The sequence below is a fragment of the Elephas maximus genome, chromosome 24 (genome assembly GCF_024166365.1).
Source record: "Elephas maximus indicus isolate mEleMax1 chromosome 24, mEleMax1 primary haplotype, whole genome shotgun sequence".
NCBI lineage: Eukaryota > Metazoa > Chordata > Mammalia > Proboscidea > Elephantidae > Elephas > Elephas maximus.
In genome coordinates, this window is record NC_064842.1 from 9,473,906 (window position 1) to 9,498,364 (window position 24,459).

The window sequence follows — 24,459 nt, forward strand, 5'->3', positions numbered from 1 at the left end:
TCTCAGCCCTGCCTCTGCAGCTGGCTGAGGTAACACGGGGGAAGTCGCGTGACTCTCTGGGCTCTTTCCTCATCTGCAGAGTGAAGGAGTTGGTGTCCATTTTCCCTAAGGTTTTTCATTCTGTGGTCCTGTGAGGTGTTTCCTGTGGTCCTGTGAGGTAGGGGTACAGGACCTACGGTGACGCAGCCTCATGCTCAGGACCAGAAAGGCTGTGACGTTCCTGCTAGCCACAGCGTGGGTATTCATGAGAAACGGCAGGAAGGCTCTGAGCTAACCCTCACTGAACTGTGTGGGTTTGAGCCCCAGCTCTTCCTCTCCATACTTAACAATGACAAAGGATGGTTGTTGTTGTCAGGTGCCCTCGAGCCGATGCCCACTCATGGCAGCCCCATGTGTGCAGAGCAGAACTGCACCCCATAGTGTTTTCAAGGCTGTGACCTTGCCAGTGCAGACTACCAGGCCTTATGTCAGAAGCACCTCTGGGTGGTTAGTTATCCAGTGCTTAAACCACTGTGCCACCCAGGAACTCCTAGTGATGATACGCCCATCTGGTACGGTTGTTGTGAACATGAAAAGACTGATTCATGAATGGCAACAGGCTCAAAGTACACAATAAAAAAGTCAGCTAGTATTCCTCCCGTGTGCCACTTAACTCGCTTTAACTCGTAACAACTCCAGGAGGTGGGTACTGCCATTCTCATTTTAAAGATGAGAGAATTGGAGGCTTAGAAAAGTTCAACAACTCGCCCAAAGTCATATAGCTCTTAAGTCTCAGAACCTGGATCCAAAACCAGACAGCTCGAGGTCAAATCCCAATCTTTCAGGCGCTGCACTATTGGTCTCTATTGGAAGCTAGAGGAGCACTTTTGTCAGTACCGGACCCCAGGGCTGGACCAGGGACCCAAACCGACCCAGTGCCATCGAGTCAATTCCAACTCATAGAGACCCTATAGAACAGAGTAGAACTGCCCCACAGAGTTTCCAAGGAGCGCCTGGTGGATTTGAACTGCCGACCCTTTGGTTAGCAGCCGTAGAACTTAACCACTACGCCACCAGGGTTTCTGGACCAGGGACAGCAGGGCATTTTTCCACTGACATCTTTCCACCCAAGAGCGCCAACAACTTTGGACTAAAATTAGCAAGATCTTACAAGTTCCCCTTACATTATGCTTCCCAGTCGAGGTCACAATATCTACTGGGACCTGCTCTTCATTCTTCTTTGCTTCTTTCCAACTACCTGTTTCTTTGTCCATTCGGTAGCATAAAATATCAATGAAGTAAGAGAGATAACAGAAAGTCCTCTGAAATGTTAAAGTGCTGTGATGATGAAGTCCACCTTAAGAATCTACAATATTTATTTTTTAAACCAAGGCTAAAAAAGAAAGATAAAGGATGATGATTTTTCACTACAGATTCTCTCTTTCCAAAAACATTCACTACCAAGCTCTTTAAAACAGAACAGAAAAACAGTTCCTGTTGAGTCAACTCTGACTCCTGACTGCTCCTGTGTCGCAGCAGAACGGTGCCCCACAGGGTCTTCAATGGCTGATTTTTCGGAAGTAGATTGCCAGGCCTTCCTTCCAGGAGCCTCTGAGTGGACTCAAACTACCAATATCTCAGTTAGCTGTGAGTGTGTCAGCCATTTGTGCCACCCAGGGACTCCACCAAGTTCTTTAGAGAGCAAATTGCCCTATTGCATTTGAACTTATTTTCAATAACTCATTTAGAACTTTTTAGAAGTTCATGTGTTGTAGCTGTTGTTGTTATCCAATTTTCCCCATAAGTCCATTCCGGGAATCCCTTGTAACACAGATGTGTGACTCTCAAAACTGAAAGTGTCTCCTATATTATTAGTTATTTCTTTATATCTTTATTTCTATCTAAGTACCACGACAGACTTCCCCAAACCATCTGACAGTGAAAAGTTGCTTAATCTTTGCTGAAATTCCCAAAGTCATTCTGGATCATTCTGAAGCATAGTTGGTGCCCAAGAACTTGGAAAGGAGCAATGTCTGTTGTCTGGTGAGAAAGGCACCTCTGAGCTCCCCTGGCTGACCTTTACCCGGTGAGTGTAGGTGAGGGAGGCTGTTAGTGACACACCCTCCACGTGCCCCACAGTCCGTCAGGGGCCTGGAAGTGGAGTTCAAGTGGGCCAGCAGACCCCTTAGAAAAGCGATTTCTGGCAGAAATGACTGAGGAATTGAGGGTCATTTGGCAATGCCGTTTAGGGCAGAACCTAACCTTAGACAGTGATCCAGCAAACCTCTTCCTCCCTTGATCAGAATCTCATTCAATGAAGTTATTGCTTAGAGGGCACTGAAACCTTTGGCGATGGACAGTGGTCATGGCTGCACGACATGGTGACTGTGATTACCGTCACTGAATTACACGCTTAAAAATGGTTAAAATCGCAAACTTTTGTTATATATACTTAACCACAATAAAAATTTTTAAATAAAAAAAGAAATCATGTTCAATGAAAATAGCCTGCATTTTATGTTAGGGATATCCAGACCTGGGCAAAAACAAGTAAAGTACTAAGGTGCCATTGATACATTAAACTCTGGGGCAGGCAGCGTCAGCACAGCACTAAGTGGAGCCAGGATAAATCATTAGCGATGACCTTTTTGCTCAGAATCGATGAAGTGATTAGAGGAGAGACTGGGGTCATAGTCTATGCTTGTAATGACCTTTCAAACACACCACTGCCTCAGGAAAAGTCAAACAAAAAAAAAGAACAGCACAGCACAGCACAGCCCACACCCACCTGGGAAAAGAACTTCAAACTGACCCAAAGTCATCCTACCTCTGATATTCAGAGCTTCAGACTTTTTCTTTGTTTTCACTGTTTCTTCAGGTTCATTCTGGGTGTTCAGAGTATCACCTGCATTCAAAGAAGAAACCTTGTGTTGTGTATAAGTTCTACAAACAAAAAGAACCAATGGACTCAAAAACAAGTTTTGTTATTTTATGTCCCTACTAGCTAATCAGAGACCATACCCCTCCACACACAGCCCAGGGCAGTACATTCTAGCCCAGAAATAAGCCTTGTGTTCCCCCTTTGGACTTCATTCATAAGTCCTTCCAACTCAAAAAAGGGCAAGTGGGAGTTCCCCACCCCAAGCCCCTTAACTTCCAAGGGGGTAGAGCGATGAGCGAAGAGGGAGGGAGAAAAGCTAAGTTTAAACAGCAATTACAGGGGGAGGGAGGGTGACTGGGGGATGCGACCTGTTGCTCAATAGAAAGAACTGATTGCCAAGAAAATCAGTGCTCTATACAGCGAACGGGGAGGATGGGGGAAGGGGCAGAGCGGCGTTGGGGGGGGAGGTCCAGGAGAAATAAAGAAATCTTGGGGAATATTAAACTTTGCAGAAGCGGAGGGAAGCAGTCTGCAAAGGGATTTAAAAACAGCTGACAGACAGAAAAGAGGGGCGGGGAGCTGGGAGGAAGGGGCCGGGTGGGCGGAGGAGGGACGAGCAAAGTGGGTCAGAAGATGCAACCGAGAGGCACCTGCTATGTTTGAGAACACGGTCGCCCCCTTCTCCTCCTTCCTTTCCGCCGGGGCCACCCGGAGGGTCACGGCCGAGTCTGCGTGGGGGGCTGTCGGGGTGGCGGCCTGCGGTCGGCTCTCCGCGCCCTGGGGCCCCCCGAAAGCGCCGCCCTCGGCCGGTGACTGCTGCTGGCGGCGGCGGCGGCGGCGCCGGCCACAGCTGGCGAACCAGGCGGCGCAGTCCTGGAAGATGAGCAGCCCCACCAGGTTGACCGCCAGCCCCAGGGCGCCCACGATGAGCACCAGCTCCGGGTCATCGATGCGCTCCGGCCGGGCCAGGCGCAGAATGGCCTCCACGAAGATGGTGAAGCAGAGCGCGGTGAGGAAGACGGCGTTGCTCAGCGCGCCCACCACCTCGGCGCGGGCGTAGCCGTAGGTGGCCTGGGCGCCCCGGCTGGACCGCCGGGCGATGTAGCCGGAGCTGAGCCCCACGCACAGCGAGATCAGGTCCGAGAGCATGTTGAAGGAGTCGGAGAGCAGCGCGATGGAGTTGCCCAGGTAGCCCGAGACCAGCTCTGCCACGAAGAAGGCGACGGTGAGCACGAGCATGAAAATCAGCCGGCAGGTCTTGCCGGAGTAGCGGCCCATGTCGATCGGCGGCCCCGGCGCGGCCCGCGCGCTCCTGCCGGAGGCTCTCAATGCGGACCCCGCGCCAGGAGCGCAGCGCGGCGGCCGCAACAAGTAGGGGGTCGCGGCGCGGGCGCCCTGACGCCCTGACGCCTTGGAGGCCTGGTACCCGCCTCCCCAGCTTCGCTGGCGGCCCTGCCCTTGGACTATTTATACAGCGGAGCCCAGTCTCCGCACGTCCAGAGTCTAAAGGAGGGGCCGCGGCCGAGGCGGTATCTAAAGAGACCTTATGTCGCCTCCTCCGGTGGCCTCTTCCCCTCCCTCGCGTCCCGGTCCTAACTTGGCAGGTGGCCAAGGGCAAGTGCCTGTCCTTCTAGGACAGAGCTGAGCAGAAAGGGTAGCTGCTAAGAGGAGGAGACGTGTTTGAATTTTAGTCTTCACAGACACCCCTAAACAGAAGTGGGTTTCACCCAGTGGCCTCGCTTCTCCAGTCCCTCCTGATCACCAGTGTCCTGACTGCTGATTGTAAGCGATAAGGACTTTACCGCTGTGGGGTGTGTTCCCCTTGGTGAATGAGGCCACTGGCACATACCTGCCCAGGCGCTGCTTCTGTTACAGATTCCACATTAGCCTGGAAGGGGTCAGAAGATGCAACCGAGAGGGTCCTGCTACGTTTCAGAACAGGGTGCAGGAGCTGCCTGTCTACCTACCTGGATAGGCTCTCACTTGGCCAACTCTGCCCTTACGGGTGCTTCGTGCTGTCCATTTGGTTAACTTTGAGTTCAGCCACTTGCCATATTTTATCCCCTGGTCTTGCTCACAGACTCCATAAAGGCCACATTCTAGTCACTGTTGCTGCATCATGGCACAGCGTCTGGTCCCCGTGTCTCCCTTCAGGATCTTCAGCCTCAAAGCCTCCTCCTTCCCGAGGTGAGAGCACAGATCCCACTTTTACAAACCTGGCACTCCAGCGGCCACTCAGAAATGCTGCTTCTCTTTGGTAGACACAAGTCCCTTGACCACCAAAGAAGCCAAGGCAGGCCTCCTCTGTGGCCTGGTCTCCTTCTGCATTGGAGAAAATACCATACCCACCCCGAGTGTCCCTGACAGCAGAGCCTGACACTAGTTCAATAGACTGGCCTATGTTAAGGTTTATGAAAGCCTTTCCTGACCACAACAGTTTTGTTCCAAGTAAAGGTTATTTACTAAGAGGCATGTCATTACTGATGTCAGATGGATCTTGGCTGAAAGCAGAGAATACCCGAAAGATGCTTACCTGTGTTTTATTGAGTACGAAAAGGCATTCGACTGTGTGGATCATAACAAGTGATGGATAACACTGCAAGGAATTTCAGAACACTTAATTGTGCTCATGAGGAACCTGTACATAGACCAAGAGGCAGTTGTTTGAACAGAACAAGGGGATACTGCACGGTTTAAAGTCAGGAAAGGTGTGTGTCAGGGTTGTATCCCTTCACCATACCTATTCAGTCTGTATGCTGAGCAAATAATCTGAGAAGCTGGGAAAGCTGGAAACCCTGGTGGCATAGTGGTTAAAGTGCTACAGCTGCTAACCAAAAGGTCGGTAGTTCGAATCCACCAGGCTCTCCTTGGAAGCTCTATGGGGCAGTTCTACTCTGTTCTATAGTCACTACGATTCTGACTGGATGGCAATGGGTTTGGTTTTTGGACTATATGCAGAAGAATGGGGTGTCAGGATTGGAGGAAGACTCAATAACAACCTGCATCATGCAGATGACACAACCTTGGTTGCTGAAAGTGAAGAGGACTTGAAGCACTAACTGATGACGATCAAAGACCACAGCCTTCAGTATGGATTACACCTCAACATAAAGAAAACAAAAATCCTCACAACTGGACCAATAAGCAACATTATAATAAATGAAGAAAAGATTGACGTTGTCAAAGGATTTCATTTTACTTGGATCCACAATCAATGCCCATGGAAGCAGCAGTCAAGAACTCAAATGATGTACTACATTGGGCAAATCTGCTGCAAAAGACCCCCATCCCCAGCCCCTGAACTTCAACCATTCCTGGAAAAAAATTCGTTTTTGGCTTAGAAATGAATGAAAATATCTCACTCATAAAAAGCTACAAGATCTGTTAGCAAAACATTCTAACTCAAGCCCCACTGCCTTAGCCTTGTAAAATCTGACTGCTTTTCATGACCTCTGAGGCTCCCTCAGTCTCATGCTGAAGAATCCTGGACCTAAGGGTTCCACCTTATACCAGGTGGACCTCCAAACTCAGGGAGTTTATTAAACATGTCCTGCCTACCTCCAAGAAAAGAATCTCTTACCCTGAGAACTTGAGAAAATTAATCATTTAAAGTATTCTATAAAAATCAGTATATAAGTGATGAATAATTTCAGAGTGAGAAATGTAAAAGCTGATCTAAGTTTTGAAGCTGTGTGATCTTGGTAGAGTTCCTTAATCATCTGGGCCTGTTTTCACTGCTGTACAATGGCAATAATAATACACCTCCCCATATAGTTATGAGGATTAAATGTGCTAATATTCTTTAAGTGCCTGGCACATACTAAGCACTCGATAAATGTTAGCTGTTATTATTATTATTAAGGTCCTTGGATGGTACAAGCTGTTAGCGCTTGACTAGTAACCTAAAGGTTGGCAGTTCGAACTCACTCAGCAGCACCACAGAAGAAAGGCCTGGCGATCTATAAATACTACAACCGAGAAAACCTAGAGAGCAGTTCTACCTGTAACATACGGGGTTGCCGTGAGTAGGAATTGACTTGACAGCAATGGGTTTTTTAGTATTGTTCTTATTATTATCACAGCACATATATAACAGAATTTATACTGAAAAACAGAAGTCATACTCTAAATACGCAGAAGAGGTATACCTCAGTTCTGCACCCTTCCCGGTTTCTGGCTTATATGGTCTTCAAACCACGAAACCTCTGCTACATTTACTGTATGACAGCAAGCAGAGCATTCAAAATAAAGGAGAGAGGCCCATGGGTAGCTCACTTCACAGGGCTGAAGTATTCCTGCTAATTGCATTTGTAGTCATCAATTTAAAGAAACACCTGGCATCAGCAGAAACTGCTTGCTCATTGTCAAAGTCAAAGAGAGATAACAAGAATTGTGTCACCTCCTCAGGGTAGAGTACAGGGGCCTGGAAAGCCAGTGGCTGAGGAAGCACTTAAAGGGAGGAGCTGGAAGACTCACAGCCCCAGGCCCTATTTCTGACTAACAAAGGTTGTCAGATAGTATCAATAAAATGCACTTAAAAAAAAAAAACTTTTGATTAACCCTTTATATGTATGTATATTCATTTTTATATATATATATATTCTTCTTGTTGTTAGCTGCTGTTGAGTCAACCTTCAACTCATTGTGACCCCATGTGTTACAGAGTAGAACTGCTCCATAGAATTTTCTCGGCTGTAATCTTTCTGGCAGCAGTTCACCGGGCCTTTTTTCTGTGGAACCATTGAAGGGGTTTGAGCCACCAACCTTAAGGTTAGCGATCCACAGTAAACCCCTTGTGTCACCCAGGCACAAGTGGTTTACTAATATTATATATATTATACACATATATAATCATGGGCCAAAATTCAGACTGCATGACATACTTTACAATCAGTTATAAGGTTTCTATAGCTTGTGCTTATTGAGGCCCTACCTCTGCCCAGCCCTGTGCTGAGCAGTTTACAGACGTTATCTCATTTCATCCTCGCAACAACCCCATAAAATAAACACTATTTTTTAGATGAAGAGCCTAACATTAGAGTTTTGTAAATCTGTCAGTCAGTCTGTCAGTTTGTCGTACTGCAGGGGCTTTTGTGTTACCGTGACTCTGGAAGCTATGCCGCCAGTATTCAGATATCAGCAGGGTCACCCATGGAGGACAGGTTTCATCTAAGCTTCCAGACTAAGACAGAGTAGTAAGAAAGACCCAGAGGTCTACTTCTGAAAAGCATTAGCCACGGAAAACCTTAAGAATAGAAGCGGAACATTGTCTGATATAGTGCTGGAAGATGAGCCCCTCAGATTGGAAGGCACTCAAAAGATGACTGGGGAAGAGCTGCCTCTTCAAAGTAGAGTGGAACTTAGTGACATGGATGGAGTCAAGCTTTCAGGACCTTCATTTGCTGATGTGGCACAACTCAAAATGAGAAGAAACAGCGGCAAACATTGTTAATAATCAGAATGTGGAATGTATGGAAGTATTAATCTAGAAAAATAGTAAATCATCAAAAATGAAATGGAATGAGTAAAGGCAATATCCTAGGCATTAGTGAGCTGAAATGGCCTGGTATTAATCATTTTGAAATGGATAGTCATATGGACTACTATGCCGGGAATGACAACTTGAAGAAGAATGGCGTTACATTCATCATCAAAAAGAACATTTCAAAAGAAGGATGAAGAACACCAAAGACACAAAGTAGGTATGAGCCCAAGAGACAGAATGGGTCACATAAATCAGAGGCTACATCAGCCTGAGACCAGAAGAACTAGATGGTGCCCGGCTACAACTGATGACTACCATGACAGGGGCACAGCAGAGAATCCCTGAGGGAGCAGGAGAGCAGTGGGATGCAGACCCCAAATTCTCGTAAAAAGACAAGATTTAATGGTCTGACTGAGACTAGAAGGACCCCAGAGGTCACGGTCCCTGGACCTTCTGTTGGCCCAAGACAGGAACCATTCCAAAGCCAACTCTTCAGACAGGGATTGGACTGGACAATAAGACAGAAAATGATACTGATGAGGAGTGGGCTTATTGGATCAAGTATTCACATGAGACTATGTGTGCAGCTCCTGTCTGGAGGGGAGATGTGAAGGCGAAGGGGACAGAAGCTGGCTGAATGGACACGGAAACGCAAGATGGAGAGAAGGACTGTGCTGTCTCATTAGGGGGAGAGCAACTAGGAGTATATAGCAAGGTGTATATAAGGTTTTGTATGAGAGACTTACTTGATTTGTAAATTTTCACTTAAAGCACAATAAAAATATAGAAAAGAAAAAAAATCAAGATCTAACTTGAAATACAATGCTGTCAGTGACAAGATAATATCCATACACCTACAAGGAAAACCAGTTAATACAACTGTTATTCAAGTTTATGCACCAACCTAAGGACAAAGACAAAGAAATTGAAGACTTTACCCAACTTCTACAGTCTGAAATTGATCGAACATGAAATCAGGATGCATTGATAATTACTGGTGACTGGAACGTGAAAGTTGGGAACAAAGAAGAAAGACCCGTAGTTGGAAAATATGGCCTTGGTGATAGAAATGATGCCAGAGATTGCATGATAGAATTTTGCAAGACCAACGACTTCTTCATTCCAAATACCTTTTTTCACCAACATAAACAGCAACTGTACACATGGACCTCATCAGATTGAATATGCAGGAATCAAATCGGCTATACCTGTGAAAAGAGATGATGGAAAAGCTCAATATCATCAGTCAGAAAAAGGCCAGGGACAGACTGTGGATCAGACCATCAATTTACTCATATGCAAGTTCAAGTTGAATTGAAGAAAATTAGAACAAGTCCACAAGAGCCAAACTATGACCTTGAGTATATCCCACGTGAATTTAGAGACCATCTAACAAATAGATTTGACGCATGAAACACAAATGACCGAAGACCAGACGAGTTGTGGAGTGACATCATATGTGAAGAAAGCAAGAGGTCATTAAAAAAAAAAAAATTGGGGGGAGAGAAAGAAAATACCTAAATGGATGTCGGAAGAGACTCTGAAACTTGCTTTTGAACGTTGGGCACTTAAAACAAAAGGAAAAAACGATGACATAAAAGAGCTAAACATGGCCCCCGGACTCTCTGTTGCCCCAAAACTAAAACCATTCCCAAAACCAACTCTTCAGACAGATTAAACTGGAGTATAAGACGTGAAATGATGCTTGTGAGGAGTGTGCTTCCTAGCTCAAGTAGATACATGAGACTAAATGGGCAGCAGCTCCTGTCTGGAGTCGAGATAAGAAGGCAGAAAGGGATAGGAGCTGGTGGAATGGACAAGGGAATTCCAGGGTGGAAAGGAGTGTGCTGTCACATTATAGGGAGAGCAACTAGGGTCACATAACAATGTGTGCATGAATTTTTGTATGAGAAACTAACTTGAACTGTAAACTTTCACTTAAAGCACAATTTTTTAAAAAGCTGAACAGATTTCAAAGGGCAGCTTGAGAAGACAAACTATTATGATGACATGTGCAAAGACCTGGAGCTAGAAAACCAGAAGGGAAAAAACACGCTCGGCATTTCTCAAGCTGAAAGAACTGAAGAAAAAATTCAAGCCTCGAGTTGTAAAACCAAAGGATTCTATAGGGGAAATATTAAACGACACGGGAAGCATCAAAAGAATATGGAAGGAATACACAGAGTCACTATACCAAAAAGAACTAGTCGACGTTCAGCCATTTCAGGAGGTAACATATGATCAGCGACTGATGGGACTGAAGGAAGAAGTCCAGGCTGCACGGAAAGCATTGGCAAAAAACAAGGTTCCAGGAATTGACAGAATATCAATTGTTTTAAGAAACAGATGCAGCCTAGAAGTGATCAAGAAATTTGCCAAGAAATTTGGAAGACGGCTACCTGGCCAACCAACTGGAAGAGACCCATATTTATACGTATTCCCAAGAAAGATGATCCAACCAAATGTGGAAATTATCAAACAATATCATTAATATCACATGCAAGCAAAATTTTGCTGAAGATCATTCAAAAACAACTGCAGCAGCATATCGACAGGGAACTGCCAGAAATTCAGGCAGGATTCAGAGGAGGACATGGAACCAGGGATGTCATTGCTGATGTCAGATGGATCCCGGCTGAAAGCAGAGAATACCAGAAGGATGTTTACCTGTGTTTTATTGACTATGCTAAAGCATTTGACTGTGTGGATCATAAGGAATTATGGATAATATTGCAGAGAATGAGAATTCCAAAACACTTAATTGTGCTCATGAGGAATCTGTACATGGATCAAGAGGCAGTTTTTGGAACAGAACAAGGGGATACTGCATGGTTTAAAGTCAGGAAAGGTGCGTATCAGGGTTGTATCCTTGCACCACATGTATTCAGTCTGTATGCCGAGAAGCTGGGCTGTATGAAGAAGAACGGGGCATCAGGATTGGAGGAAGACTCACCAATAATCTGCGTTATAAAATGACACAATCTTGCTTGCTGAAAGTGAAGAGGACTTGAAGCACTTACTGATGAAGATCAAAGATCATAGCCTTCAGTATGGATCATACCTCAACATAAAGAAGACAAAAATCCTCACAACTGAATCAATAAGCAACATCATGATAAAAGAAGAAAAGATTGAGGTTGTCAAGGACTTCATTTTACTTGGATTCACAATCAACACCCATGGAAGCAGCAGTCGAAAAATCAAAAGATGCATTGCATTGGGCAAATCTGCTGCGAAAGACCTCTTTAAAGTATTGAAAACCAATGATGTCACCTTGGGGACTAAGGTGCACCTTACCCAAGCCTTGGTGTTTTCAGTCGTCTCATATGCACGCAAAAGCTGGACAATGAATAAGGAAGATGAAAGAAGAATTGACGCCTTTGAATTGTGTTAGCGAAGAATATTGAATATACCACGGACTGCCAAAAGAATGAACAAATCTGTCTTGGAAGATGTACAACCAGAATGCTCCTTAGAAGCAAGGATGGAGAGTCTACGTCTCATATACTTTGGACTTGTTATCAGGAGTGATCAGTCCCTGGAGAAGGACATCACGCTTGGTAAAGTAGAGGGGCAGCGTAAAAGAGGAAGACCTTCAATGAGATGGACTGACACAGTGGCTGCAACAGTGGGCTCAGGCAGAGCAGCAACTGCGAGGATGGCGCGGGACTGGGCAGTGTTTCGTTCTGTTGTGCGTAGGGCCGCTGTGAGTCAGGACAGACTCGATGGCACCTAACAAGAACAAGATGTGACCTCTCACACAATCTGTAAATGATAAAATCTGATCTAGGCATCAAACTCTCCGCCCCTCATTATGCTAATTGAATCATTTTTAGCATTTCTTCTGTTCTAAACATGAAAAGAAAAACTTTTAAGTTTACTTTTTATTTATGCAAAATGGTATCTGCTACAGTTCATAACTTCAGAGATTGACATTAAAAATTCTTTTTATGCTGGTATTTGACTCAGAAATTAAATTTTTTTTTAGAAATTGAAAAGGCAGTTATCTTTGTTTTTGTATTTTATTTCTATTTGATGAGGTGATATTTCCTTTAAGAAAAGGAATGGTCATCTTGTCCAAAGCACCAAATTCTTAGTAAAAAGAAGAGGTAATTCTTCCCCCAAAGCAGTAGTCTTCAGGTTATCTTTAAAAGAGTGAGCCTTCTCACCATTCAGCCCCGCTCCAAACCACAGAGCAGGATATAACCTGACTTTCCAAAAGGAAATCACTTCTCTAGGTAGTTGAAGAATCTTGTGTGCAAAGCCAATGCTTTGTTGGTAAATATATGTACTATGTATATTTTATAACACCTTGGCGGTATAAACGTATTTTTGTACCAAAAACAAAAACAAAAAAGGTATGCTTCTTTCCCCTCAAAGTATTTCAGAATACATTAAATTCAATAGATTCGTGACTTGAGGTGACCACTTCTTTTTTTTTTTCTTTTTATGATAAGGGCATGAGATTAAAAAAAGAAAAAAAACAAAAACCATAAAAGCTGGATGGTGGCCAGCACCACTTTGAAAGAATGGGCTGTTGATAAAGGAGAAACACTCAGTACTGTCGTGAGTGGCACCCTCCACAAAGCAGGCTTCTCTGCGCGTCAGCCTGCCCCAATTCCTCACCTAAAGGTATCTCCATGTTTTTCGAAAATGCTCCTGTTCTTGCAGCCAAATAGTGCGTGATGACTCGCCCAGTGCTGGCACTCGCCCAGAAGTGGTAAGAAAGCAAACACCACCCTGGCGTCAGCTAATTGTTGGTATGTGCCATCAAATCGATTCCAGCTCATAGCGACCCAATAGGACAGAGGAGAACTGCCACCTAGGGTTTCCTAGGCTGTGGGTTTTTAATCTTTAGGGGAGCAGATTGTCAGGTCTTTTCTCCTACGGAGCCGCTGGTGAGTTTGAACTGCTGACCTTTCGGTTAGCAATCAAGCACACCCATTGCTGTTGAGTGGGTTCCAACTCATAGCAGCCCCATAGGACAGAGTAGAACTGCCCCATAGGGCTTCCAAGGAGCAGCTGGGGGATTCAAATGGCCGACTTTATGGTTAGCAGCCAAACTCTTAACTACTGCACTAATACATCCAAAAGAACCAAACCCACGTAGCTGGTATTAAATATTTAGGGAATGAATGAATGAAAAACTGAAAGAATGAATGCATCTGATATCAACTCCCCCACTGTACAGACCATATCAGCCTACATATGTATGTACTTGTTGGCTGAAATAATGTTTTTACAAAATTCAATGGTCAAATATTTAAATTGGGAGCTTTCACCCCAAAATCAGAATTTTTAGCTCCTCCTTAAAAATATCTGAAAACCTGCCCAGTTGGTGTTATATTCCTACATGGTGCCAACTGGCTAAAGCTGAACAACCTTTAGACGGGATTTACTCTCTTAGTTTGCCAGTTCTCATCTCTCCGTAGTCTCGTGACACTGGGAGTGGTATGTCAGTTGCAATCTAACACCTCATTTACTTTCATGCTTTTCTTAAAGTTAAAAAAGTGAAATATTTCTAGTATCGATGTCTCTATGAAAAGGGGAGACATTAAAGACAGAGACCACACCCAAACCCATTGCCGTTGAGTCGATTCCAACTCATACCAACACTATAGGTCAAAGTAGAACCCCCCCATAGGGTTTCCAAGGCTGTAATCTTTATGGCAGCAGACTGCAAATCTCTGACCTTTCAGTTAGCAGCTGAGTGCCTAACCACTGCACCTCCAGGGCTCCTTGAAAGACAGAGAAGGCCACATATTTAAAAAGTGTTTCTTAAGCCTGGCCTGCTTTTGCATTAGCTGCCTGACCTGTCCACCACCCATCTGTCAGTTTGCCATACTGTGGTGGCTTGTATGTTGCTGTGATGCTGGAAGCTGTGCCACTGGTATTTCAAAAAATCTGTGGAGTTCCCCATGTTGTTGTTGTTAGGTGCCATCAAGTTAGTTCCAACTCATAGTGACCCTATGTACAACACTGCCCAGTCCGCACCATCCTCACAATTTTTGCTATGCTTGAGCCCATTGTTGCAGCCATCTCATTGAGGGTCTTCCTCTTTTTCGCTGACCCTGTACTTTACCAAGCACGATGTCCTTCTCCAGGGACTGATCCCTCGTGATAACACGTCCAAAGTATGTGAGACGTAGTCTCTCCATCCTTGCTTCTAAGGAGCATTCTGGTTGTACTGTTCCAAGACAGATTTGTTCATTCTTTTGGCAGCCCGTGGTATATACAGTATTCTTCGCCAACACCACAATTCAAAGGCGTCAATTCTTCTTCTGTCTTCCTTATTCATTGTCCACCTTTCACATGCGTATGAGGCAATTGAAAACACCATGGCTTGGATCAGGCACACCTTAGTCTTCAAGGTGACACTTTGCTTTTCAACACTTTAAGAAGATCACCCCTGGTAGACAGATTTCAGCAGAACTTCCAGAATAAAACAGACTAGGAAGAAAGGCCTGGCAATATATGTCTGAAATTTAGCCAATGAAAACTCTATGGATTAGAGTGGATTATTGTCCATTTGGACTCAAACATACCAACTATCATGAAGATGGCACAGGACCAGGCACTTTATTGTTCTGTCATACCTAAGGTGGCCATGAGTCAGAGGTGACTTGATGGTGACTAACAACAACAAATGACAGCCTGACCACAGGAGGTATTTGAGCTTCCAGTGCATGGATATACTTTTTAAAACTTTATGTCAACAAAGAACTCAGAACAAACCAAGTGCTTTTCTGCTGAAGAAATTATATAAAACATTATAAACAAGGCTTCCCGGTTCACACACTCCTGCCCTGTGGATGCTCACCACATTTTCATAGGAGCAACAGGACCAAATGGAGCCTGGACAAGCTCAGTATGATTGTTGCTGGCTCTTCACAGGTACCCTTCAAACACTCATGTATCTATTCTGATGTTATCCTCAGAACCATTAAAAAGGCAAGTGTGAACAGCCCAAGTGTCATCAACAGGTGGATGAATAAACAAAATGTGGTGTATACATACATACAATGGAGTGTTAAACCAAACCCGTTGTCGTCAAGTTAATTCCGACTCATAGCGACCCTATACTCAGCCATAAAGACAAATGAAGTTCTGATGCATGCCACCACATGGATGAATTTTGAAAACATTATGCTGAGTGAAATATGCCAGACACAAAAGGACAAATACTGTATGATCCCACGTGTGTGAAATACATGAAATATCTAGACTAGGCAAATGCATAGAGACAGAAAGTACACCAGAGGTTACCAGGGCTCCTTGGAGGGGAGGGAAATGGCAAGTCATTGCTTAGTGGAGACAGGGTTTCTGTTTGAGTGATGAAAAGTTCTAGAAATAGATAGTTCTGATGGTTAGACAACATGGGGCATGTAATTAATGTCACTGAGTTGTACACTTAAAAATGGTTAAAATGGTAAAATTTTTGTCATTTATATTTCACCACAATAAAATTGACAAAGAAGTACATACTATGTGTTCTTGTTCTACTGGAGAAAACTGAGGTTCGGAGAAGCCAGTAACTTGCTGAAGGTCTTCTGTCTAGTAACAGGTGAAATGATACCATGAACTTCAGAGATAAGCAGACTTAGATCTGAATATTAACTGTACTGCCTATCGTATCATGAGGACAACTACAGCAACTCCTGCCATGCTTACAAAATATCTCAAATGTTGGTCCTCTGGCATCCAACACAAAATATCATTATTCCGGAAGGTTCTCATACAGTTACCTCATCCTTTTTACCTTCTGCTGTGCCGTAGTAGAGATGTGTGTCATTTATTTAAGCAACCCCCATATCCACTGATAGTTATTTTGTTGTTTTTTTTTCCACTGTGTTTTGTCATTGTTATCATCGTTAGTGTTGTGGTTTGTGTAAACATTCCTGTAGTAAACATCCTAGTGCAACTATCCTTGCTCAGTTTTTGGAGTATATCTGTATGATAAGTTCCTGAGAGTACCAAATAGTCACTTAAAATTATTTATACCTATTGCCAAGTTGCCATCCAAAAATATTGTACAAATTTATACTCCTATCAAAAATGTATGAGATTTTTATCTTTGTTTTGTTTTCAATTGTTTATTGATAGTGTATAAGAAAGTAATCGATTTTCTTATATTAACCTTGTATCCTCTGACCTTGTTAAATTCACTTATTAGTTTCTTATAGTTGTTTCATAGATTCCGTAGTATTTTCTGGGTAAGCAACCCTATCATCTGCAAATAAAGACGAGTGTATATTTTTCTTTCAAAATACGTATATGAGAGTTCCATTTCCCCTAGGCTTTGACATCACTGGTCCACAAATTCTTTAAAGCTTTTTGGGAAGATGATATAACTTTATTCAATGGTTCTTTCTGATGGGCTTCTCATTAGAATCTAGAACACTTGATATGTGATAATGTCTTTTTATTTCCATTTATAAATGAACAACAACTTAAATGGGTATAAAATTCTTAGGTTTGTGTTTTGATTTGTCTCTCAAGACTGTGTTGACATCAGTTCATTATATCTTGGTATCACATATTGCTGTGAAGAAACCTCATATCCTGCTTGATATTTTTTGCCTTGTCAATGACTGGCTTTTTCTGCCTGGATGCCCATGGAATTTTTTTGTTTATTCTTGGTATTTAGAAACTTCCTCACAATGCATGTATTGATTGTTCTGTATCAATTTCCCTTTTGATATACAGATTCATCTTCCTTTATTCTTTGGGTGAATTTTTTTTTTCTGGTATATGCGTCTACTTTCTACCTCAGGAAACCCCTATTATGTATATGTTGTATCTCCACTGTTCGTTATCCATACATATTATCTTATTTATAATCACATTAAATTCCTTGGTGACTTTCTCAAGCCTGTCTGCCATATCACTGATTGTTTTCAGTAGTGGTTACTGTGTGTCTCACTGTTTCCAGTGTGGGTTTTTTATTTGTGTAATGTTTTGTTACTTCCACTTTTCTCCTGAGTTCTCACATTCCTCTTAATTTTTTTATCTGAAAATTTCTTCCATTACCTAAAGTAATTATTATTCTTCCATGCATTTTTATCTGCCTTTTATCTCATTCTTTTTTTTAACTTTTTCTCTGTAGAATCTCTGTATAGTTCCCTTCTTAAATCTTTGCTGTTTCTTACACATCTTTGAGTAGAGCACTTATATCCAAAACTAAACCCATTGCCGTTGAGTTGATTCCAACTCATAGCGACCCTATAGAACAGAGTATAACTGCCTCATAGGGTTTCCAAAACTGTAAATCAGAAGCAGACTACCACGTCTTTCTCCCACAGAGTGGCTGGTGGGTTTGAACTGCTGACCTTTCAGTTATCAGCCAAGTTCTGAATCACTGCACCACCAGGACTCCTTACTAAGTGTGCTAATTGCTCAAGAATAGTGTGGAAGGTGTGATCTAAGGTGTAGGTGTCAGGCAAATTCAGATTGGATATGTAGTCTCAGAATTGCCTTACCTAACATGCTTCTTCCCACCAAAGGAAGTAGATCACCCAGCAGATGATTGCGTGTTCATGTTGGAGGCTCCCAGCTCAGTTTTGTGTTTGTATTAGGGGACCTCCCCCATCCTCCATAGGTGTAACACCCCTGGCCTCTCCCTGCTGTTCCCACTCACTTATCCCAGAGGCAGAATAATTTCTCTGATTGGTATGCTTGGGAGAAAGAGTAGAGCATGCTCAGCAACCTTCTTCCAGGCTTTGCTTTTCAGATTTACCTTCCCATAGAGACCTCTAATCTTGGTCAGCATGTACATGAGGGAAGCTTACTGGGGCAGTCTGTGGCCTGTGGAGGGTGGTATGGGACTAGGTCAGTGAGTTTAAGTTTGGGGTGAACTATTTGGAAGCTTTTTTTTTTTTTTTCAATTTATTTTTTGTTGTTTTTGATGTTCTTGAGAATATATACAGGAGAACATATACCAGCTCAACAGTTTCTACATGCATAATTCAATGACACTGATTACATTCCTCAAGTTGTGCAACCATTCTCACCCTCATTTGCTGAATTCTTCCTCCCTCATTAACGTAAACTCACTGCCTCCTAAGTTTCCAATCTAATCTATCTAGTTGCTGTTGTCAATTTGATCCCATGTAGATGGATCTTGAAAGAGCACAATGCTCAAAGGAGACATTCTTTATTAGATAAGCTAAACAGTTGCTTGATTTAAAGAAGACTTTAGAGGATATTGTTGACTTAAGGTTTAAGGATTATCTCAGGGTAATAGTTTCAGGGGTTCATCTAGTCTCAGTAGCTCTAAAAAGTCTGGATTCCAATGAGAATTTGAAATTCTGTCTGAATTTTCCCCCTTTTGATCAGGATTTTTCTACAGAATCTTCCATAAATATGGTCCATAATGGTAGCCAGGTACCATCCCATGAATTAGTTGTTCATGGAGGCAATTAGCCACACATTTCTTTTCCTTCTCCTATGCTATTAGGAAACTCTTTGCTGCTACACATCTGTCTTAGGCTATGCTCTCTACACAAACAAACCCAGTAAAGTGTATAAATATCTATATAAAGAGATTTATGTCAAGGAAATGGCTCATGAGGTTGTAGAGGCTGGAAAGTCCCAAGTCCATGGGTCAGGCTGGAGGCTTCTCCTGGTTCACATAGCCTCAGGGGCTGGTGTACCAAAGATCGGCAGGTCAGGGAGCAGGGCTTTTGCTCACAGGCTGCGAAGACCAATAAATCCCAAGATCATCAGGCAAGAAAGCAGGTAAACTGCCAGCTCAAGTTCCAGGAACTGGAGGTCAGGCGAACAGGAGCCAGGTGCAGGATCCAGAGCAAGCAAAAAGCCAGCAAGTTTTGCCAGAGAGACCACCTATATTGGATGCAGGCCACACCAAGGATGCGCCCTGTCAACTGATCGGCTACTCACAGCAGATCCCATCATGGAGGTGATCACATTATATCAAATCTCATCACAGAAGTGATCACATCATCATACGACTGCCAAATCACTGAGAATCATGGCCCAGCCAAGCTGACACACAACCTTAATGATCACAACATCTAAGCCATATCCTTCAATATCTTTTAATAAAGTGAATACTTTATGTTCAACTGTCACCTGTATCTTAACTATCATTTGGTTCTAAACCTAGAAGAGTAAGAAAAGGTATTGTTATTTATTGGTCCCTTTTATGGATTGAATTGTGTCCCCAAAAATATGTGGTGTAAATCCTAACCCCTATACAAACCAAGAAAAAAAAACCAAACCCAGTTGAGTTGATTCTGACTCATGTAACGAGTCGGAACCCCTATACATGTGGATATAACCCCATCTGGGAATAGAGTTTTCTTATGTTAATGAGGCCAAGTCAGCAGAGGGTTTATCTTAAGCGAATCAGTTTTTGAGATGAAAGACCAGATCAGGCATAGAAGAAAGAAGCACAAATGGAGAAAGTTTGATGCCATGTGGAGATCACTGAAGAACCAAGGAAAAGAAGTTGAAAGAACAAGGACCTTCCCCCAGAGCCAACAGAGGAAGAAAGCCTTCCGGAGCCAGCACACAGAATTCTGCTTTCTAGGCTCTTAAACCATGAGGAAATTAATTTCTGTTTATTAAAGCTACTTTCTTGTAATGGAGCCCTGGTAGCACAGTGGTTAAGAGCTATGGCTGCTAGCTAAAAGGTCAGCAGTTCAAATCCACCTGCTGCTCTTTGGAAACCCTAAGGAGCAGTTCTACTCCATCCTTTGGGGTCACTATGAGTCAGAACTGACTCGACGGCAGGGGGTTTGGTTTGGTTTTGGGTAGCACTAAGATACCAAGACTGTCCCTGAAGCTCTAACATATGAGTGAGCTGTCAGGAACCTTGAGAAAGATAAAAATGAGTATCTAGGGGCCAAAGTAACCTTGAAGATTCAGGCTTCTGATGAGGCCATGGTAGGAGCTGTTAGGTTTTAATGTTCCAGTAAGTGTGAGCCAGATGGTATTTTGAACTTGGGAGGTCACAGCTGCTTATTGCCCACAGAAGAATGGCTGTTTTTGTAGATATGTGGTTATTTTAACAGGCCTCAGTGAGCATGAGTTTTTAAGACAGGTTTTCACTACTGCTTCAGTCCTACAAAAAAATGCAAAGAAAATGAGAGCCAGAGCAGTTTGCTCTCAAAAACAATACATTGAGCAAGAGCTTTACTGACGCTGGAAAAATGCAGAAACAAAAAGGAGACATCTAAATACTCTTAAAGAGCAGATGAGAAGATTGGGTCAGAGCTGTAACTAGGAACCAAGGAAATCTTTCAGAGACAGGAAGCCAAGATTTCAGAGATAGGCTGGGATCTGGAGTGCACCACACTACCACCAGAGGGACCCAGCCAGATCCAGGTAGTGATTAAAGCCATCCTCTTAAAACTGTGACTGCTGTCTGAAATAAAAGCAGCTGGGGGATATAGCAGTTATCCTATATCTGTCCCACCCTTGTCTATTGGGTATGTGGGGAGCAGGTAATTATTTCTTTAGTTTACAGCTCTTCAGACTGAAAGGAAGAGCCTCAAGGAGTTGAAGGTGAGAAACTACACCTGAGGAGCCTTATTTGCCTCTGGACCTGATGAAGACGGCAAGATCCTGGACTTGGAGTTGATGCTAGGTGGGATGCGACTTTAAGAGTCTTGGAGACGGATGAGTGTACTTTGTGACATGAGTATTCTAACTGTGGCCAGAGGGCAGACTGTGCCGATTTTTTTTTTTCCAAAAGTGGCCACAATGTCTCCTATTCTGCATGTCCTTCTACAGTGTGACTTTGATGCTCCTTCCATCCAGAGATGAGATCTACAGGCTTGATACTCCTTCCATCTTGACACTTGCCTATAATCAATAGAACCTGAGGTTGGGTCAGAAAAGGCAATGAAGTTTCCATCTTGTTTGCCAGAACACTCATGCTTGAAACCCGAGCCACCATGTACTATATCCTGTGGCCTCTATAGCGTGCAGAAGCCAAGCCACATGGAGAGGTCATATATAGGTGCTCCAGTCAGCAGTCCTAGACGCTGAGACCTTCCAGTCCAAGTATCAGACTTAAAAGTAAGCGAGGCTTCAGATGATTTCATTCACTAGCCTTTGAGTCTTCCCAGCTGAGGCCCCCAGACACCATAGAGCAGAGAAGCTGTTCCCACTGCACCCTTTCGCACAGAATCCCTGAGTATAATGAATTGATTGTTGTTTTATGTCACTAAATTTGGGTGATTTGTTATGCAGTAACTGGAACAGGGAACCAATGTGTAAAAATTGGAACAGATATAAAAACCAACAAACAAACAAAAAACAGTAGTCACTGAGTAGATTCTGACTCATGATGACCCCATGTATTTCAGAGTAGAACTGTGCTCCATAGGCTTTTCAGTGGCTCTGATTTTTCAGAAGTAGATCTCCATGCCTGTCTTTCGAGGTACCTCTGGGTGAATTCAAACCACTGACCTTTCAGTTACTAAGCGTTTGTACCACCTAGGGACCCTTACAGTTACACCAAGTGTTCATAAAATTGGGAACTATTTGAAAGGAGAAGTCCAGAGAGATTAGCATCAAATATTTAAGGCAGTTTCAGATAAATTTCAAAGCAAAACAGTTATTGTGGGTACAGGGATTTGCCCGTGCCCTGAGGGAATACATCAAAAAGCCTGTCATTAGGATCTGAAGGACCAGCACTGGGAGGACAAGACAGACTGAAGGGTCCAGGCAGGACAATGATAGTTTGAGTTCAGGTCAAGGATAGATTCTTGGTTTAATTGGAACATGCCTTTGGAGTGAGAGAGAGGTGAAGGTTGACAGGATTTGTATGGACACCAGTTGCTTTTGGCAGAACCAGAAAACACTGACTTCATTTCTCTCACTGTGATAAGAAAAAGAAATCTATGTTTGGAAAACAAATGTCTGACCCAGAAAACAATGACAAAGTAAAAGGAGAAAATTCCAGCAAAAACACACCAACCTTACATGTGGTAGAGAAGGAAGAGGCCAGTGGAGCAAACCATTCAAAGCCCCCCTGAGCCTTTCTGAATGGAGTAGGAGAACACAAAACGAAATAAAACCTTAGAAGTGTTTCCCAAACACCAGAAGGAAAAAATAAATAAAAAGGTTTTAGCAGAAAAATATGCTACTCAGGCCTGCAATATTGCCGCAAAGCTGTGGAAGAACACCCAGAGGAACACAGGGCAGGAGCATTTGTCTTTACTGCACCCAACAGGACAAGCTTTAAACAGCAAAACAGCTGCAGTTCAGGAATCTGCTAAAGCTGATCCTCAGGCGAAACCAATGTGAGAATGAGCTGGCAGCTTCCTTAGGAAGCAGGTTTCACAGACCTAAGTAGATAGAGGCAGAGGCAGCAGGCCTCAGGTAAGGGACTAAAGATGCTCAAGACTGTAGACAGAGCACGTCCTCAAGACACTACCCTGCCAGAAACAGGGGCTCGAAGGGAAAACAGAATTCAGAAGGTTCCTCCCTCCCTCCCTCCCTCCCCTCCTCCCTCTCTTCCCTCCTTCCTTCCTTTGTCCCTTCCTTCCTTCCTTCCTTCCTTCCTTCCTTCCTTCCTTCCTTCCTTCCTTCCTTCCTTCCTTCCTTCCTTCCTTCCTTCCTTCCTTCCTTCCTTCCTTCCTTCCTTCCTTCCTTCCTTCCTTCCTTCCTTCCTTCCTTCCTTCCTTCCTTCCTCCCTCCCTCCCTCCCTCCCTCCCTTCCTCCCTCTCTTCCTCCCACTCTCCTTTCCTTCCTTTCCCTCTCTTCCTTTCTTCCTTCCTCTCTGTTTATGTTTTTTTCTCTTTCACTTGTTGATTGGGAAAGAAAAGTACTACAAATAAAATTTGGGACCTAGGGTGCCATTGCTCAAATTTCTGAACTCTGCAAGCAGACAGGAATGTCTTGAATGTCACTTGTCAGGAAAGAATGCAATGCGTTTGTTTACCAGATACAGACATCTTAGTACCATAACTGGCCTCCTGTTGTGAGACCTCTGCCACTGAGCTTAAATGCACAGGTGCTAGAGGAGGCCTGCTAGAATAGAAGATTTAAGTACAAGCCAGAAAAAAGTGGCACAATATTTTTCAAGTGCTGAAAGAACTGTCAAGCCAGAATGCTATATCCAGTAAAAATATCCTTCAGGAGTGAAGGGGAAATCAAGACATTCTCAGACATAGGAAAGCTAAAGAATTTAGCAGACCTTATTCTGTAGTAATGGCTAAAGGAAGTTATGTAAACAGAAAGGAAATGATAAAAAAAGAAACCTTGGAATATCAGGAAGGAAGAAAGAACATGATAGGCAAAAATATGGGTAAAATACAGTAGATTTTCCTTCTTGAGTTTTCTAAATTATGTTTATGATTGAAGCAAAAATTTCAATACTGTCTGGTGTAGTTCACAATGTATGTAGAGATGATATTTAAGATGATTATATTATAAATTGGAACCCTGGTGGTGCAGTGGTTAAGCGTTCAGCTGCTAACCAAAAGGAAAACAGTTCAAATCCACCAGCCACTCCTTGGAAACCCTATGGGGCAGCTCTACTCTGCCCTATAGGGTCTCTATGAGTCTGAATCAACTTGATGGCAATGAATTTTTATATTATAAATTAGAGACAATACAGGGATGTAAAGGAAGGAAACATTTCTTCATTCAAACTGACAAAATGTTGGCACCAGTACACTGTGATAAGTTGCATACATATAATGTAATGCTTAGAGTAACCACTAAAAAAGCTCTACCAGGTAGACTCAAAAATGCTATAGGTAAATTAAAATGGAAATCTAAGAAGTGTTTAAGTAACCTATAGGAAGACAGGAAAAAGAAAACTGAGAAATGAAAAATAAACAGAATATAAAATATCAGACTTCAGCCTTAACCTTCAATAATTACATTAAACATACATGGTATAAATACACCAATTAAAAGGCAAAATTTTTGGAGTGGATTAAAAAAACAAAACAAACAAAAAAACATGATCCAACCACATTCATACCATGGAATGCTACACAGCAGTAAAAAAAAAAAATTATACACACAGCAACTTGGATGAATCTGAAGAGCATTGTGCTGAATGAAAAAAGCCAGTTTCAAACACTAAATAGACAATAAAAAAAAAAAACTTTGGTTAAGTGTAAGACAGTAC

The 24,459-nt window shown here is 43.1% G+C and overlaps 1 protein-coding gene across 2 annotated transcripts in view; it reads right to left on the reverse strand.

Annotated features, from left to right (window-relative positions):
* The window catches only part of SLC30A10 (solute carrier family 30 member 10), a 45,336-nt gene that overhangs the window by 11,026 nt on the left and 9,851 nt on the right, over positions 1 to 24,459 (reverse strand). Inside the window, exons 1-2 of one of the 2 annotated variants that reach the window (XM_049867998.1) lie at positions 3,511 to 4,138; positions 2,807 to 2,884 (exon numbers count right to left, since the gene is read on the reverse strand). In XM_049867998.1, the coding sequence (XP_049723955.1) occupies positions 2,807 to 2,884; positions 3,511 to 4,138 (706 nt within the window). Of the gene's footprint in view, positions 1 to 2,806; positions 2,885 to 3,510; positions 4,139 to 24,459 lie in introns of those variants that run through there. The other variant, XM_049867999.1, reaches the window with a different exon arrangement.